Raw genomic sequence first — 18937 nt, forward strand, 5'->3', positions numbered from 1 at the left:
TCCACTGCTAGACATAGGTCTCTCCCAAGGAGCGCCACAACACTGTCCTTCTTCATTCCCGCTACTCCTCCGAGGAGTCTGGGGCTGACACCAGGCGCTTCCTTCCTTCTCTGTCGGTGGCCAGCAAGTTGAGCTCTGGCCACGACGTCCTTTTCTCTTGGACCTCGCTGACTACGGACCGCTTCCGCTTACACTCGCTGTCAAAATATGCAAGCTGAAGTGGCAGTGGGCTGGTCATATCTGCCGAAGAACCAATAACCGTTGGGGTAGACGTTCTCGAGTGGAGACCACGAACAGGCAAACGCAGCGTGAGACGCCCTCCTGCCCGCTGGACTGACGACCTTAGGCGGGTAGCCGGTAGTGGTTGGATGAGGAAGGCCGAGGACCGAGTGTTGTGGCGCTCCTTGGGAGAGGCCTATGTCCAGCAGTGGATGATTATTGGCTGATGATGATGACGCTTTCACTCTGTCCTCGTAACGCTAAACGTGAAAACCCAGTGCAAATTGATTCACATTTTATTACGATATCTTGATGCGTAGTAATCCGTGTGTATTGTGACGACGTAGTCATCGTCAGAACATGGGTCGTTAGTGCGTTGCATCTCCCCAACAAATGAGCATGAATAAGATATATTGTATGAAGACTCTGTAGAGGTCCCTTTGTTCTCCGGTGTCTGAAACACGTGTTTGTACGACCACTGTCATTGTAACTTCATATACAGGGTGTTCCAAAGTGTTATAGTATAGTTATCCGAAAGGAGGTGACTGAGGAAGTCAGGAGGGATGATTTTTCATGGTTTGCCTCCACACGGTAAAAAGTCACGTGACTATCAAAATTTCTATGCAGATGCATTTTCTTACATATTATCATTCCATTTAACTCGCCCATCCTTTCACCACGGTGACCATAATTGTTTAGCCCTAGGGTTTATCAAGAGCAAGATATGAAAAACGACCCGCATCTAGAATTTTGTGAAAAAAAAGTACCACAATCTTCAGAAGGCTACGTTTATTCTTGTCCCAACTTGAGATTACTATAATCCACAGCTCACTAGGCTAATCCTTGGCCTTCGCTTGAAGTGATAAATTTTATATTCCTTATCGCTTTGCTAATAGCAATCCCGTTTATCGGCCAACGGGTATCTTTGTGAATTTATCTCACGGAAGCTTCGTCGTATCGATAAGACAATAATTTGCTCATTCATGTATGTTTCTTGTTTGAGTACATTTACTTTGGTTCTTTGGCTCTTTGTCCTTATATAGATTCGAAATGTCCTTCAATTATAATATGTACAATGTACAATTGTATACACATACGAATTGCATTATTAAAAAGGTATAACTAACTTTACTACACTTTCATCTGTAAATAGACTGGGATGGGATGAGAGATGGGTCTTTGGTAGTGTCTGGTCTGGTGCCTTTTTGATATCTGTTGGCTCCGGTTCTACCTTTTTTGGCATAAGATTTTTTTGCCTAATCTCGTATTGCATAGTAACGTTTGGTCAAAGTCTCGTTACGCCGAAAATCGTATGGCATAAATCTCGTTTAGTAAAAAGTTATTTCGCATAACATTGTTTAGCCTAATAATGGTATGGCCAAATCTTGAATAGCCTAATAATGCTATGGCATAGGTTTATACAAAGTAATAATATTCGTTTGGCTTTAACTTTGACGGAGCATCTCCCTACATAGCGCAAACTAGTGCCTTGTATTGTTTCCGCTGTTTGGAAAACGCTCCGCTCCGCTTCGCTGCGCTCCGCTTTGGTTTTGATCAACATGTACACCTAACACGCTCCTCCTCGCTTTGCTCGTCGTCGCACCTATTTTTAGGTTTCGATCTCATGGGGTTTGTAATAATTATATTGGTCTTTAACTTTCGATTTTTTGATCATACAATATCGTGATTTTCGGGATGTAGGAGAAAAATACCACAATTTGTACATTTACTACATACTTAATATATTATTTATTAAGATAACATTAGGAGAAACAAGATTATACATAGGTATAGACGAACATAAATTTGAGCAAACGAATCTTAGGTGTTTAAAGATTGTGCCTAAAGAGTTTTAGACGAAACGAGCCTTATGCCACATAAGTCTTGGCAAAGTGATGGTTCGGCCAAAAAAGTTTAGACCATACGAGTTATGCAAAATGAGTTTTGGTCAATAAAGATTATGCCAGATGAGCGGAACCCGTTGGCTCCGACTGGTTTTTCCGACTGGACATTTCTAGCATTTCTATAATTTTATGTTTCCAATTTCACTGTGGATTGAAAAAGAAAATTACGACAGACAGTTGCATCGTCGCTATCAGCCATATATCCTAAGTTTTCCACAAGATGACGATACAAGTGCAACACATTGCACCGACAGATAACATACGTGATAGATGTCATGCCTTAACGGTAGGGTTACTCTATACTGAAAAAATACGAACTAACCAGAGCTGTCGTGCAATTTACACGTTTAATACAACGAGACAGAGTCGTGGCTCACGCAGCAGCCCTCCGAAAATTCATTTTTCGTCATGTAGAATGACCCCCCGGATACGTTGAACCGTGCGCCGTCCGCGTGCAATGTACCAAGTACCGAGCGCCGGCCAATCAGCGCCGCACATTGTTTACAATGTTCCATATTCAAATCAAATCAGTCAGTTCTGTACCGACGCTCGCGGCGAACGGTCGCGCGCGCCGTCGCTCTCGCTAAATCAATCGTAATAATTCGCTGTGAACACTTTTAGTGGATTTTTTGGTGCGAATAGATTTTTTCAAGTGCCGTGCTGGTGCTGTGGCTGTGATATAGTGTTGTGATAGTTTGTAAACATGATGGAATCGACGAAAGCGTCGCAGATCGCGATGGACGATCTCGGTACGTTTGTTTTGGTTGTGCGAGTGTTGCGTCTGCGATCGCTATTTGTTTTTGATGTGAATTTTCCGATCCAACTTCTGTGTTTGGAAATACAGGGTTTTTGGAACTGTTGATGAGCAGAATTTTAGGTAGGGTTAGGTATATAGATAGAAATCTTTATTTGTACATCAGCTTAATTAGGGTACAAAATGCGGTCTTATCGCTTATAGCGATCTCTTCCAGACAACCTTTGGATGGATGGACTGAAAGATATATAAGTAAATTTTAATATGGGTAATTAGATACTTTATTTATTTAATCCTTTATTGCATAAATATAAACATAATTGTATAGAGGGTGGACTTAATGCTATAGGCATTTTCTACCAGTCAATCCTCAGGAGGTGCAAGAAAATTTAATTATTAACTAGGTGTGCAAAAATAAAACTTTACTAGAACCTATCAGAATTCTTTCCAAAAATAAAAACATTCTACATTTAATAAGATACATTCTTATTTATGTTCAAACGTACGAAGATATCCCTTTGATCGCGCATGCAGGTTCATTCAATATTCCTTCACAGCTTCTATCGTCTGCAGTCTGCGGTCGCCGGGACTCAGACGCTGAAACTCCTGAAGGAATCCTTTGTGTTGCGACCCCGGCTCTTGAATATTTCAGGACAGAAATAAAGGACGGTTTTGCTCCGGAAGTTTCTGTGTAGGTTTTGTCTCTTTATACACTTGCGGGCAATGAAAAAGTTTCGCTTACAATAGAATTTGATCAAAATATTTTCGTTTATTACACTCACGGGCAATGAAAAAGTTCCAGCGAGTAAAGCACCAAATTACTACTAAAGAAAGAAAGAAAGAAAATACATTTATTTCACACACACTCGGAAACAACACAAAAAATAAATAATAAAAAAAGGTAAAGGAAAATGAGCAAGGGTGTTGCTTCCCGGTGCAGAAACGGGTTCTAGCTCAGCTTGGTGCTATGATAAACCACAGCGCTGGTTTTCAGCTAGAACCCTGGGTGAAGTCACGGACTGACTTGACATAAAATATTATTCAAAAAGTAAACAAATAAGAAACGGAAAAATCTAGCTTCATGCCGCTTTCTGCAACATTGAAGTACATTTAACGGAGCATCAGAACTAACAGAACCAACTATAAAAGTAAATATATTTAAATTGATAATGATGCCGATTCTGAAGGCGGAAATTCTAATTCTAATGCTGTCAAAACCTTAATTTCTTTGTTTAAAATTCGACTCTATGATTGTTTCCGTAAATGTCATTTTATGCTAGCAAATTTTTTAGTTTGACAGCGTTAAAATTAGAATTTCTGCCTTCAGAATCAACATCAATATAGTATTTAAATTAAATGTTTTTAAAAAAATGTGTCACTTTAAAAGTGGAACTTTTACCTATACATTGCTGTGTATAATATCGTACTCGTAATTTCTGGGGACTCCTGACTTGAACTTGTTTTATTTTAAGCAATTTTAGTCTTGTGTTTATTTACAGAACCGAGCGATATCTTTATTGATCTGTTTTAAGTTGATGCATTTATTATTGGACCTTTTGTATACTTGGGTACAGAAAATGACACCTATTTCATACATTTGATTTGATATTATGATATCAATACGATAATCCATTCTTTGATTCTATGAATCTAAATATGTAATGTAATGACACACAAAGTTAATAATTAATTTTAGCTCTTGCAGTAATAATACAACTAAAGGATGTTTCCAGAAACGATTAACTACTTTATTGTTCATGCGTGACTTTGAATTTCTCTGTCATCTCAGTAACTTATCGTATGCTCGTGTCAGTGGCATCGCATTGTTGTTTCGTCTTGAACTCTGCGCTGCGTAGATATATTATGTTTTTGAATCTCTTTGTGTATATCCTTATCACTTTGTTAGTTAGCGTAAACATGCTTCGCAGTGACTGACTGAGGCCACCTTTTATCATTGACGATGACGAATACTTTCTCTTGTCATCAGGTGATTAGTTGACTTGGTTTTATCTTTTGTCTAAAAGAAATAACTAATTTTAGGTATGCAAGAGTTTTGTCTACATGAAAAACCTGTTGGTACATTTTATATGAATTAGATGTGTTTTGTATTTTCGATATTGGAATAAGTACTCTATTCTATTATCTGTGGGACTGTAACTACCTGCTTCACATTCTCGAATGGAACCTTTGTGCATAATAATGTGTGCGTATAAATTTGTGCCCCTTAAGGTCTAAAATGCCTTCCTTAGCTCGGACCATTTCCCACCACGCTGTACCAACTAGTAAACTCGTAACACAGTAATATAGTGCGTTAGCAAGCAGTTCTTGTTTACTATGAATACATAATAGCGCGTGGGTATATTAACCCACATAACTTGTGCAATTCTGCAAGGCATGCCAGGGCATCCATTCCTGAGGTAATCCAATATAATCTCTATTGTAGCTTTTAAATTGCTATTCTGGCGATAGTTCGGTGGTAAATATAAGGTCATAGGTGGAGTATAAGCTTATTATGTCCACCAATGGGATATGACAGCGAAGATACATAAGATCGAGAGATAACCTCTTTAGACAGATTCGGTTACATTCAGATTCATCAGCATAATTAGGTATATTTCACTTACATTTTTCAATTATTTGTTGATTGTCTTCGACCATTTCGCAAAGGCTCGGCCACTGAGGAGAAGAAATGGCGAAAGAAACTCCTCGAGCATTGTTTCAACCGTTTGCTTATACCTAATAGTACAATTTCATTTCTCCAACAACCTTCGCTGAGGTGTACAAGAGGTAAGCTATTCAACCAAACGACAGGAAAGCAATTTATTGATCTGAATAAAATTTATCAATACATTTTATTTTATGTCTGTGTGGATGCCATTACATTACCAAAAGGATGCGACTCATATCACTACACACTACCACCTATTATGTAACATGTGGTTGAGCAACCGCGATTGAATTCTATTTATAGACAAAGCCTGTATTGTGTGTTAGTAATTCTTTAACATTATTGAGGCGAAAACTGGGGGCTTCAATCCACTGTCTGATAGTCGTTTTTGGGCTTGTACAAGTGTTTTTAGAGATTGTTAATTAGATTTTCCACACGCGGTGTACAGGTACTGAGGTTGTGAAATTTGGTTGAGCAAGGGCTTTTTGTTAGAGTGTGTTTCTTCAGATGTGTGAAATTTCGTCTATGTATGCCTCTAACATAAGATTGATGATGATTTTTTTACGTATGTTGGAAGTCCTTCTAAACTTGACTTTTCGGTCTTTGTCCTCGGCCTTCCTCATACAACGGCCACCAGTTATATGGCTTGTTATAAAGTTATTCTGATTGTTCTCATTGTATTATTGTTTCTCTGTTGACCCGATTTCAATTTAAAGAACGCAATTTCCCGTGCCAATTAGCTCTAACTACTAATTAATTAGCTCGGGCTAGAAAGAAAACACAATTTACTAGCTTACATGCCTTCTGCCAGCGTCTTATGCGCGCCTGGTACGTCTGAAGGTTTTTCGCAAGCCGTCGAATTCGCGAATCTTGTAATACGACTTCCCGCAAACTCCTAGTCTCCTAGTACTTGTTACAAATTGTAACGCTGGTTCGGCCACGTGTTTACATTGTAACTTGGCAGTTTGGCACGTCTTCGCAATTTCTTTAACCCTGGTGTTTTTGCAACATTTCTATTAAAGGCTTCCGGGGTGTATCGTCTTCTCATTCATGCGAGTAGTAACCTAGTAGTATCATCACAAAACGGCCTACAATCGGACAACATGCCAGAGATTCCCAAGCTCAGTGCCAGACAAATACGCGAGGGAAATTCGACCTTGTTACTTGGCTGCGTAGAGCGCCGTTACAATGAACACGTTTTGCCCAAAATTTACTTCCTATACGTTTCTCCGCGCCTGGTAATTCGCAGGCCTTGTCATTCAAATGTGACCTTAGTCGGAATCGGCCATTCACCTGACGAAATTTCGTCAGAGCCTAAACGAAGTTGCGTTCTACATTGTACTCTATTTAACCAATTGAGCTCTTTGGCATTCTTTATTGGGCAAATATGCATTAGTGTAATTTTATGAACAAGCATTTTTATCATGGCTATATCGAAGTTGATCCAACTAAATAAATAAACTACTAGCTACTAGTAGATTCTAACAATTTCGTAAATTCTAACAATATAATTATTAATATCACAATGCAGATTTTAATACTGTACTGACACAGAAAAGGTAATTTACAATATTATTTAGGGCGGATTCGACCAACGTCGAGTAACTTTTTACTCGAGAGTAAACTACCAGTTACTCGCGAGTAAGCAGATTTTGCATTCTACCAAACCTGAAACCAAGATAAGTAGCTTATCCCAAGAATAAAATGTTATACCGCCAAAATTTACCGTGTAACGAGCTTATCCGAGAGTAATTTTGTAATGGCGGCAGCACATCAGCTGATTAGAAAACCGTCATAATGACATATAAACACATCTGTCAAATCATAAACAAAAGTACGTTAAAAGGCAAATTCTCAGAATAACAACAGCGAATAAAATATTAAAACATAAACAATTTCCTACTATTATAATCCATTCAAACTAAGTTGGCATGTCATTTCTATTGCGTGCTTTGAAAACGCAGCTATTTTTATTTTAGTTGCAGTATAGTTTCGTTCCTCGTTCATTCAATTAATCATGGTATAACTTGGTAGAATGCAAATGTACTTATCCCAGATATTTACTCGCGTATAAATTTTATTCCGGTATAGTTATTCTCGTGTAACGAGATGTTTGGACGAATCCACCCTTACTGTGATAAATAGCTACTTTCCACGGCTAATTCAAACAAACAGCATGTACAGTAAATTTCTAATCGATTGTATGAACATATTTTTTTTACATGAAATGCAGTTTATATTTATGCATAACAAATCAATAGTTTTTAGAAAAAAACGTTAGCAATAGAACCATACACAAAGCAACACGTGGCATCGCTGAAGTCACCAATAAGGGTTCCGCTCATGTCGCATAATCTTTATTGACCAAAACTCATTTCGCATAACTCGTATGGTCTAAACTTTTTTGGCCGAACCATCACTTTGCCAAGACTTATGTGGCATAAGGCTCGTTTCGTCTAAAACTCTTTAGGCACAATCTTTAAACACCTAAGTTTCGTTTGCTCAAATTTATGTTCGTGTATACCTATGTATAATCTTGTTTCTCGTAATGTTATCTTAATAAATAATATATTAAGTATGTAGTAAATGTACAAATTGTGGTATTTTTCTCCTACATCTCGAAAATCACGATGTTGTATGATCAAAAAATCGAAAGTTAACGACCAATATAATTATTACAAACCCCATGAGATCGGAACCTAAAAATAGGTGCGACGACGAGCAAAGCGAGGAGGAGCGTGTTAGGTGCACATGTTCATGAAAACCAAAGCGGAGCGCAGCGAAGCGGAGCGGAGCGATTTCCAAACAGCGGAAACAATACAAGGCAACAGTTTGCGCTATGTAGGGAGACGCTCCGTCAAAGTTAAAGCCAAACGAATATTATTACTTTGTATAAACCTAATAAACCTATGCCATAGCATTATTAGGCTATTCAAGATTTGGCCATACCATTACTAGGCTAAACAATGTTATGCGAAATAACTTTTTACTAAACGAGATTTATGCCATACGATTTTCGGCGTAACGAGACTTTGACCAAACGTTACTATGCAATACGAGATTAGGCAAATAAATCTTATGCCAAAAAAGGTAGAACCCACCAATAATCATTACGTAAAGTGGAACGCTGATAAGAACTAGTGTTTTAGCCATGGGGTCTGCTATCGCTTGATAAACGGAGTGCCCCAAGGTCGCATACTGTTGCCTACCGTTTTTGTTATATTTCTCATTTTATTTTTGCGTTGGTGCATAAGCGTTATACTTTATAAAATACTCATTAGAAAAATTTATCACATTGTTGTAACAATAAGGTACATTTTACTAATGACTTAATTACACACGTGTTTATCAAATGACTATGTAACATTTAGCTAATTTGTTTGTGGAAATCAACACATAATATACTTATGCGAAATGTAACGATTATCTGCAAAAGTTAGATCTTAAATTTTTACAATTCTCCATGTCTTTTTAGACGATTCATTTTATGCAGTCCTTACCTTAATTGTACGTTGTGCGAATTTTGTTTCAATAAAGTAACTTGACACGTCAAAATCAGGCATCCGTATCGTTCAGCCAAACTGAAATCCAAACTCTCTTTTTTCAACATTTTGGCTAAAAACATTCAAGATCTAAAGTGACATACATGCCATTGGAAACACAATACATTTGCACCAAAAGTAAACAATACAAAAAACAACTTATAAAATAAAATAAAAACTGTAATAAAAGACAATCGGTACTAACATATTTACTTCTATAAAATAATACAGGTTTCCAGTCGTGCAAGTATCTTGTTACAATTGATATTATTGTTTCTACATTACTTTGACTTACCCGGAGTTCATACAGATATGGAAGGTCAAGTTAACTGTTCGCACAGATGAGTCAGCCACACTTGGATAGAGGTAGACATAGTAATAAGTAGAGATGCCACGAATATTCGGCAACTATTCGGTATTCGGCCTATTCAGCCAGTTTTTTCAGTATTCGGTATTCGGCCGAATAGTAAGTAGTATTCGGCCGAATACCGAATACTTAAAAAAGTAGCAAATATCTTACAAAAGGGAATAAAAAACTATTTGATCGAAACATTCAACTATCAAACAATCACTAATTGCAAAAACCTGAATACAACATATGTATTTTTAATATTTAAAATTAATTAAAGGCAAATTGTGATGAATATAGACAAGTTTTTCGGCATTTGTTAGTAAGAGACAATTGCGCTTTTTTCATAAAATAAAAATATACAATACCTACTACTGAGACACAGGTATTTTTTAACAAAATATATAAGGTTTGGCTACTGATTCGAGTTGGTTGACCACCAGTTGTACGGATCTGCCGTAAGATTAAGAAGAACACTCTTTAAATAAAACTTCAACTTATTGAATTATACTGGATCACCTGCCGAATATTCGGTGGCCGAATATTCGGTATTCGGCTGAGAGTGCCGGCCGAATATTCGGTATTTGGTATTCGGCCAAATCACTATTCGTGGCAACACTAGTATTGCACCTTGACAGTTGGTTAGTACTAAACATAGAATAGCGAGTACTAGGTAGTATAAAGTTGAAGTTGAAGTTGAACGAGTACTAGTACCAGTGTACTTGTTATTCTATGGTATCAAATCAAATGTAGGTACACAGAAGTCTGCTCTGTAATTAAGACCCAATAAATGTCGCATATTTTAAAATTCATTGTTTTTATGTAAAAATCTCATATAATAACAAAAACTGGCAGCCATTGTTTACGTTTAAAAATAGAACGACTGGCCGGAAGTCGGCCATGTTGAATGCTCCATATCTGCATCACAGATTACTTCTACGCCACACGAAAACAAATTAAACATACTCTGTGAATGTAATCAAATCGTTAATCAGAACATTTTCTGTGATGTAATCCATGTTGTATGCAATTTTGTAATTACTAAACGACCTGTTTTAAGTTTTTTTTATTGAAAGATGCACGAACAGCCATTTATAAGTTTGATAAGCGGAGTTCGCATAATTTTTTCCCACTGCCCTTGAAACTCAATATGTACTGAGATATGGCTTGATAGATAGTCTGGTCATCATCACAAGCAAGCCTACATATCCCACTGCATAGGCTTGGCCATTTATATCAGCCACCTATGATTCTTTAATACCGAGATGTAGGACTTGCTCGCTTTCATGCCATCTGTCGGTAGTCTAGGGTATCTCTCTGGACTCACACCGAGAAGACCCAAGGACATAACACCCGACACGCGATAGTGTGATGAGTTTCTCGCCTTCTCGTTGTCTCGCTCGGGTGTTCTCCGATCGGTGTCGGTCTTTTGGCCCGAGACAAAGGGATTTCACGAACACAATTAGTGAGAGTGTGGAAGTCTCGACGAAACTTCTCGGCGTGAGTCTGGATGAGGTATAACGGTATAACAAAAACCGTGACTGATCCTTATTGCTATAGTGTGATTTTGGTACGGTAGCTAGTGAATTCAGTAACCTCATATCCTATATCCTTCTTCTGCAGAGTCGTATGTGGAGCTGAACTCTCTCTTACATATATGGTGAATTCAGTAACCTCAGCTGCCAGCTGCGACCGCTGGAGTAGAAAGGTTCTGGAGTGGAGACCCCGTGTCGGCAAACGGCGTGTCGGTCGCCCCCCAACCCGTTGGTCTGATGATCTGCGGAAGGTAGCGGGAAGCCGCTGGATGCAGATGGCGGGTGACCGTTTGGGGTGGCGATCGTTAGGAGAGGCCTATGTCCAACAGTGGACTACAGAAGGCTGAGAGAGAGAGAGAGACAGTAACCTCATGTCCTATCCTCCTTCTGCAGAATCGTGGGTGGAGCTGAACTCGGCGGGCGGGCTGGCGGCGGAGAGCGAGTACCTGCGGCTGCTGCGAGAGGCGCAGCGAGAGAGCCGCGACTCGTCCGTGCGGCACTCGCGGGCTTCCAGCGTGAAGGGCAGGTGAGTCAACCAGACGCCGCCTGACTGAACAGGCGGCCCCCCGGACCCAGGTGCTGGATGGCCCTGGAGCTGAAGCCCGGGCAAAGAGGGGTTCCTCAAGGCCCGAAGACGACAACCAAACGATGATAGGCGCGGTGGGCGTGTTTACGTGTAACGCGGGTGGAGCTGAACTGTCTGACAGTCGGGTTGCTGCGGGAGAGAGCCGCGACTCGTCCGTGCGGCACTCGCGGGCGTCCAGCGTGAAGGGCAGGTGGGCGTGTTTACGTGTAACGTGGGTGGAGTTGTCGGGTTGCACATTTACCTGGCTACTCTCTCAAAACTAGCTTGCTGGTGTTGGAGTCGACCAACCCGCACTAGACCAGTGTAATGGACTCTTCCTTCATTGGAAGAAAACCCGTGCCCCAACAGTGGCGACGTGATGGGTTGTGATGGAAAATGTCGAGTGTTGAGAGGATGTCGATGGAGCGAAAATCAATATACAGGGTCTTGCTAAAAGAGTATACTATGTACACCCTTTTTTGCACATGTAGGTTTCGGCGGCATAGTATACCCTTGTTGCAACATCCTGAATATTGATTTTCGCTCCATCGACATCCTCTCAACAGTTGACATGTCTCGAGGGCTACATACAATATTTCACTTAATTTTTGAGATAAATGTCGTATGCTAGGGAATGTCGAGTAAGAGGAAAAGCCCCCCTGATCTCCTCAGGCCTAGGTCTAGCAGTGTGCCAGCGGCAGTATAAGCAATCATAGCCGTACGATTGAATAAATTCATAATACGTACTGTGGCTGATAAACATATTAGAAGTTCTGTCGCTTTAGATAGCATTTTCATCCTGTGCGACAAGTTTATTAGTATTAGGTCCCAGACACTCCCAGACTAGGTCTGTCCGATGCACTAACGACACTAAACACCAGGCGATCATAGCGTGCTAATGTATTAATCAATTCTAAACGTAATTAGTTGATAAACAGACCTGATGCTGTCATTAGCATGCAAAGTGCGAAATTTATTGTTTATACACAGGGTGAAATTTTGTGAGTGGGCTTCCCGTTAGCAGTTGATTCTACTCTTCATACCGAGCAACATTTAATTTTAAAAAGCTGTTTTATAGTATATCCAAATCAAATCAAAAACTCTTTATTTGCAAAAATGTGATTTTAACATCTCCATCATAATTATGAAAGGGACCGATTGTGTGAGATAGTTTTTTTATTAGAATTACAGTACATTTATCTACCAAAGGGAAACTCACTAATAATGTCCCACCCTGTATAAGTCGGTATTCCTATCCTCTTCTTGCATGTTGAATAAGTAATGAAGTCCTCTTTGTTATCTTGCGAATGTCTTTTGTTTATTAATTTCAGTCTTGTTGCAAGCGGTCCTGATAAATAAAATGTAGGGACATCTCACACACGGCTATCCGACCCCAAGCTTGGCAGAGCCTGTACCCATACTGGGTGTCGGACAGCTGATATATCTGATCAGCTGATACACAGATAGAGATACAATAAACACAACAAAAACATTTAATTTTATACCCAAGACCCTTACTGATTACCTATGGCCAGTTTCTATTGCTCGATCTATCGATGGCTATTATGGCTAGCAGTTAATCACTTCATTACAGTGTTGTTCACTGATGTACGGTTAATAAATTATTGGTTTTTAATTTACTAGTTTTGACACTCTGCCAAAAGCAGTTTCTTTTAGTAGGTCAGTCAGTCAGTAGTGTACTGCGGAAACTCACTAAACTCAGTTTATGACTTGTCGCCATTACCTATGTAATAAATTTTCTTTAGACTTCCTGTCTGGGGAAATACAGGGTCTGTGATTTGATTAACTCACGTTTACTTCTGGACATAGGCCTCTCAGGAGCGCCACAGCAGGTGGTGCAGGATCTAGATTGTAAATGTGAAGCCTAAATGCATTATACTCACTCCAAAGTGGAGATACGGCTCGCGACCTATCACGTGAGTACTAATGTGCAGCGAAAAGCGGGTGGCTCGCTTACGAGTCACTTCTGACTACCCCTTCGAGAATTACATTACAGTCGTGAGCATAATGTAGGTTTGTATGTGTATGGATGTTGGATGAGATAGATATACTTACGTTTTATTGTTGAATCAAGAAACTTGTGCGCAATTTGCACTACTGAATTGAATAGAAAAATAAACTGGTTCGTCCAAGAATAGCCTAAGTATCACACTCTAGCATTCCTTCTATCCTAGTACAATTTGACCAGATTTGCAGCTGGTATCTCGGTCGCCTCGTCCAATATTCGTCTGTATTCTCTGGACAGCAGAGCGCGTGTTTCATCAACACTAGGTCAGCAGAGTCGAGTTTTATTAATTTAAAACACAAGATGTCGATGCGATTTCCCTACTGGTTCTGGGCGCCTGGTACTTGTAGTTTCGAATGTAGATGTTCGCGCATTTTTTTCTACTCGTACTATTTTTATTTGCATCTCTTGTTTTTACTATAATGAGTTAAAATATTACTATTACAAATTCTTCAATTATTCTTGAAGTCATTCCACCAACCAGAGGTTGCCTGGAAAAGAGCTGTGAGCGATATGTAAATAACTTTAAAAAAATAAGTAGAAGTATTGACCAACCAATACCAATAGAACGGCACGATTCTGTCGGCTATTTTTATATTATTTCCTTATCTGCACGACTTATACATAGGAAACTCAATAAGGGCATAAAATACATAATGTATTAAGTTGCTGACCTATTTTATGCGAACAAAACATGTCGCCCCTTTTATAGGTCAAGGGCACACCTGCTCGTGACAGTTATAGTATAAATATCCTTTTATCATTATCATCACACGGGCTATAGATATAAAATAATATTAAAATGGTGGATACTGCTGCAATTGCCCTAAAACTGCTTGATGCGTGAGATATATTTTTTATTAAAATTAGTTTAAAATTTATCGATTTTTATATTTTATAGGCTTTTGTAGGTTTGGCTTACGTTTTTTATAAATATAACTAAGAAACTCAATGATTTTTGAAAGGAGTTGTATATTATCCAACTGAAGATATCTGAAATTAAACTGTTATCACTGACTGTTTAAAATAAAAAACTTGGTGCCAATTTCTCCATAGTCGGTTATCTAACCGACAGGGATTGATTTATAAATTAAACGTCATCTCCATATCAAATTCATGACAGACATGACACTACTCCCTGGTTATGCTGTAACTGACTATGCAGAAATTGGCACTTAATCAAACATAATATAGATAAATGTATCTACTAACGCCATCTGTAGTATATAGGTATCTACTAACTCCATCTATACGTTTCAGTAAATCCAATCTAAACTTTATGTTCGGTACACAAATTGTTTACATAAACATGCTATTTGTAAATTCTGATTAGCTCGCAAGAGGTTCTTCCACGAATGTGACAATACAGTCGTTTGCCTCAGTATTGTTCCATTTCTGCGTAGGTTTTGCATACACATGTAGGACTGTACATACATACATACATCCATCCTGACGTCCCTCAGCAGGGACAAAGGGCCTTGAGTAGATTTCTCCATCTGGCTCGATCTTGGGCAGCGGCTGCGAGATCCTCCCACTTCATTCCCACAACTTTTGCCTCATTCTCCACAGAACGTCGCCAGGTTGTTTTTGGGCGGCCCCGTTTACGTTTTCCGGTTGGCTGCCAGCTGAGCACTTGCTTCGACGGGAATTCTTCGGGTCTTCTGAGGGTATGACCCAGCCACCTCCATTTTCTTGTGAGGATTTCCTGTTCGATGGGTTTCTGCTTCGTCAACCTCATATAGGACTGTAGGTACATAAATTATAACCTCATGGTCACATTTTACGCTGATATTATACAATTTAAAGTACTTATGTATTTTACTCGATCACGGGTAAACGGCCGAATCTATTTTGATGAAATTTGGTAAGTAGGAAGCGTATAATATACTTATACCTACTATATTTTATCGCAGAATTCCCACGGGAAACCCTTTTAAAGGCAATGCAATTCTCGTGCGGAAAGCTACGCTGGACATAGGCCTCTCCCAAGGAGCGCTATAACACTCTTACATCGATCTTCCTTCATCCAGCCACTACTGGCTACCTGTCGATCCAGCGGGCCAGACGGCGTCCCACGCTATGCTGGCCTGTTCGTGGTCTACAGAACTCGTCTACTAATAATTACCTATGGTCAGGGTAAATCATGTGAACAATGACTGTGCGTTGGTTGCGTGACTGCTAATTGAGTTAGTGCAGCTGGATTATGATAACTGTGCCGGCCGCGTCATAATGTGGACGTTATTAGTAATTAGACTACCTATATACCTACCTACCTGTGAGCGGCGGCGGCGGTAGCTTAGTCCTGTGACCCCAGAGATTGCTTGTTCAAATCCTACCGTCGACAAAATATACAAATAAGTATGTGTAAGTAAACCCTCCAACTCCAACCCGCAGTGGATGAGCATAGGGACTTAGACCTTGATTATGCACAAAGGTCCCATTCGATTGAGCCAGGTGCAGGTACTTTCACCCCAATGGAGAATAGATTAGAATGATTATAGTTATCTTAACTGATAGGATGGATATAATATCTTGGTTTCGGACCCCAAGCCTACAGAATAATGTGAAAATATTTTGGTGGCCATATTTAGACCACTGCTGCTTATAAAAGGGTTAAAAGTGTTACATACATACATTTGCTCACGCCTGTCTCCTAGAGGGGTAGGAAGAGATTTTGGACCTCCACGGATCACGATCCTGACATACTTCTTTCGCTTCCTCAACATTAATAAATCTCTTCATACACGCTCGTCGGTTTCAGAAACTCCTTATTTGACTCCTCTTTTGAATTAAAAGTATTTCGTATAATAATGTGCTTTATCTGTCTGTTTCCAGCCCGAAGTCCCCTCCCAACAGTCCGAACCTAGAGCCCTCCACGGAAGACGAGCTCAAGGGAGTCTACATCAACTGCTGGCGGGTACGTTGCCTTTTACCACTATGGAATAAAGGGGAGTTGTAGGTTTGTCTGTGTGGTTTTGTGAGACTCTGCGGGACGATCTAGGTGTAGATAATCAGACCACTGTGTTGGTCGTCAGTTGTTGCTGGTCAGTTGTCAGTTGGCATGAATCGTGTCTTTCACAAATTAAGTAAATGTCTATAATTCTGGAGCTAAGCTACAAATGATCAAAAGATTCAAAAGTTCTTTAAAGTGCTCAAAAGAGTTATGTGACCTCACTTTATTATCGTTCGTGTTCGTGGTCCTCACTCGAGAACTCATTTACCCCAACGATTATCGGTTCTTCGGCAGATATGACCAGCCCACTGCCACTTCAGCTTGCATATTTTGACAGCTATGTCGGTTTAACCTACTGTATGTCCATGTTCCAGGATGACTCCAACGACTGGGTGTGGGAGTGGAGCAGTCGGCCCGACCAGCTGCCGCCCAAGTGAGTACACCTCAGTCCACGCAACTTGACCTAAAATACCAATTTGACACTGCTCAGTCGGTGTATTTCTACTTATTACTAGAATGTGTGTATGTCCACCAAACCGCACTAGGCCAGCGTGGCCTAAACCCTTCCTTCATTGAAAGGAGACCCGTGCCACAGCAGAGGGGACGTGATTGGTTGTAATGATGACTAGAATGTGGCTGGACGATGAAGCTACAGTAAAGTCCAGCAGAGGACGCTCAAGTGCTGATGATGATGATAATGGCCTAGGCTAGGTACTCTGCTAACAATGAAACGATGGTCTATGGTTCCTCCATTGCATAAAAGCCAGACCTTTTGATCATTTTCGCCAATAATTGAGTATGTCAAGGAATATCGCAACACACAAAGATTGTGATGAGTTTTTTTTTGACATGACTTCCAAGTTCCACCTTAGTATAAACTAAAAGGATGACAGGAAACAAACCACCCCTAAATTCATTGCAAACCGTTCAAGACCTTCTTTCCCCTACTCATCCACCTAAGGCTCCCGAACGCCTGGTTGACAGAATAAAAAGAGGCGATCCGTTCACATTACGCTTATATGAGCTGAGCTGTGACCTTAACTCCAACCTTCACTTCACCAGGGACTGGAGGTTCAAGCACCCGGCGAGCGCGCGCGGGCCGCCCTCCGCCACGTCCTCCATCGAGGTGCTGGAGCAGCCGGGCGCGCCCGCCATGATGCAGGTAACCTCCAAGACACTCGTGTGCGCCTGGTACTTAGATCTGCACCCGGTCGAGTTTAATAGGGGAATCTTTGCTACTCATGGTAGTCTGGTACTTACATCTGCACCCGGTAAGGATGAATAGGGGAATATCATCTCTACTGATACTACTAGCCTGGAACAGTCAGCAAAAGAGATGAGGATCCAGGATGGATTTACATTTCTTTTGCTCACATTACTTTTGCTGCCAATACAAACACCACTTAGGGACAAGTAAGTTAGTTGATACTACATCTATTTTTCACCTGTGATTTTTAGATTGAACTGTTTTACCAGATTTATTTATTTTATGCCTTGTGATTGCGATAGCATAATTGGTGAAGCCGACATGAAAAGTAAATACTTTTTTTTCTTCTGTCCGTCACAATGCAACGCAATTGGTGACCCCGACATGATAGATTGCTCTTTCTCTCTTTCCATCTGTCGACATCATCTTAATATTCCATTCTATCCTCTTCCAGAGCCACTGCCTGTCTGTCCGGCGCAGCTGCCTGTTCAGCCGCGGCGCGGTGGCGGCCGTGCTCGTCACCAACCTCGTCTCGCTGATACTGGGCGCCGGCATCGGGTACGTATTGTGTTGGAGATTGTTGAGATGAATAATCTATCTCTCTCTATCTTTATCCGAACGGAGAGTAATTTGTAAAAATTGACGTTCATCAGAAAATTTTATATTTGTACGATGAATAAAAAATTTTGACTTTGACTTTGACTTTGACTATTTTAATCCTGCCGTAAGAGCGTTTGTCTACCGTCGCCGTCACCGTCACGTTACCGAGAACGAGATGACGGCACTGAAGTATGAAGTGGCGGTACATAAATTTTACATAGCCTCGTGTCACGTCCCCGTCCAGTCATATTAAACTCGGCCTGAAATAATCTCATTCATGGTGACGTGACGGTGACGGCGGCGGTGGACAGACATACTTAATGCCACACTTCTATTATCGCCACCTTGACAAAATCTATTATTTAGTTATCTCCGAATTCCCCCGGAAAATAAACGTAAAACTAGTTATGAATAATTTAACCTTCTAGTTCCTTACGACACCCTGTATAACGTCTACCTATCTCTTACTCCACAGAGTATGGCTCAGCAAGCGAGGCATGCTGCCGCCGCGGCTCATCATCCTGCAGTAGACTGACAAGACTGACGCACGCCAGGCCACCCGGGGAACAAGGTCTATAGACCCGGTGTGCAAGGCCTATACACCCGGAGTACAAG

The 18937-nt window shown here is 40.4% G+C and overlaps 1 protein-coding gene across 3 annotated transcripts in view; it reads left to right on the forward strand.

Annotated features, from left to right (window-relative positions):
- The window catches only part of LOC105394787 (BCL2/adenovirus E1B 19 kDa protein-interacting protein 3), a 43784-nt gene extending 24847 nt beyond the window's left edge, over positions 1 to 18937 (forward strand). For 2 of the 3 annotated variants that reach the window (XM_048623851.1, XM_048623853.1), the window contains 6 exons: positions 11365 to 11497; positions 16398 to 16479; positions 16890 to 16948; positions 17578 to 17677; positions 18177 to 18280; positions 18798 to 18937. In XM_048623851.1, coding sequence (XP_048479808.1) covers positions 11365 to 11497; positions 16398 to 16479; positions 16890 to 16948; positions 17578 to 17677; positions 18177 to 18280; positions 18798 to 18852 — 533 coding nt within the window. In that variant the 3' untranslated portion in view covers positions 18853 to 18937. Of the gene's footprint in view, positions 1 to 2644; positions 2873 to 11364; positions 11498 to 16397; positions 16480 to 16889; positions 16949 to 17577; positions 17678 to 18176; positions 18281 to 18797 lie in introns of those variants that run through there. The other variant, XM_048623852.1, reaches the window with a different exon arrangement.

Source organism: Plutella xylostella, chromosome 11 (assembly GCF_932276165.1).
Source record: "Plutella xylostella chromosome 11, ilPluXylo3.1, whole genome shotgun sequence".
NCBI lineage: Eukaryota > Metazoa > Arthropoda > Insecta > Lepidoptera > Plutellidae > Plutella > Plutella xylostella.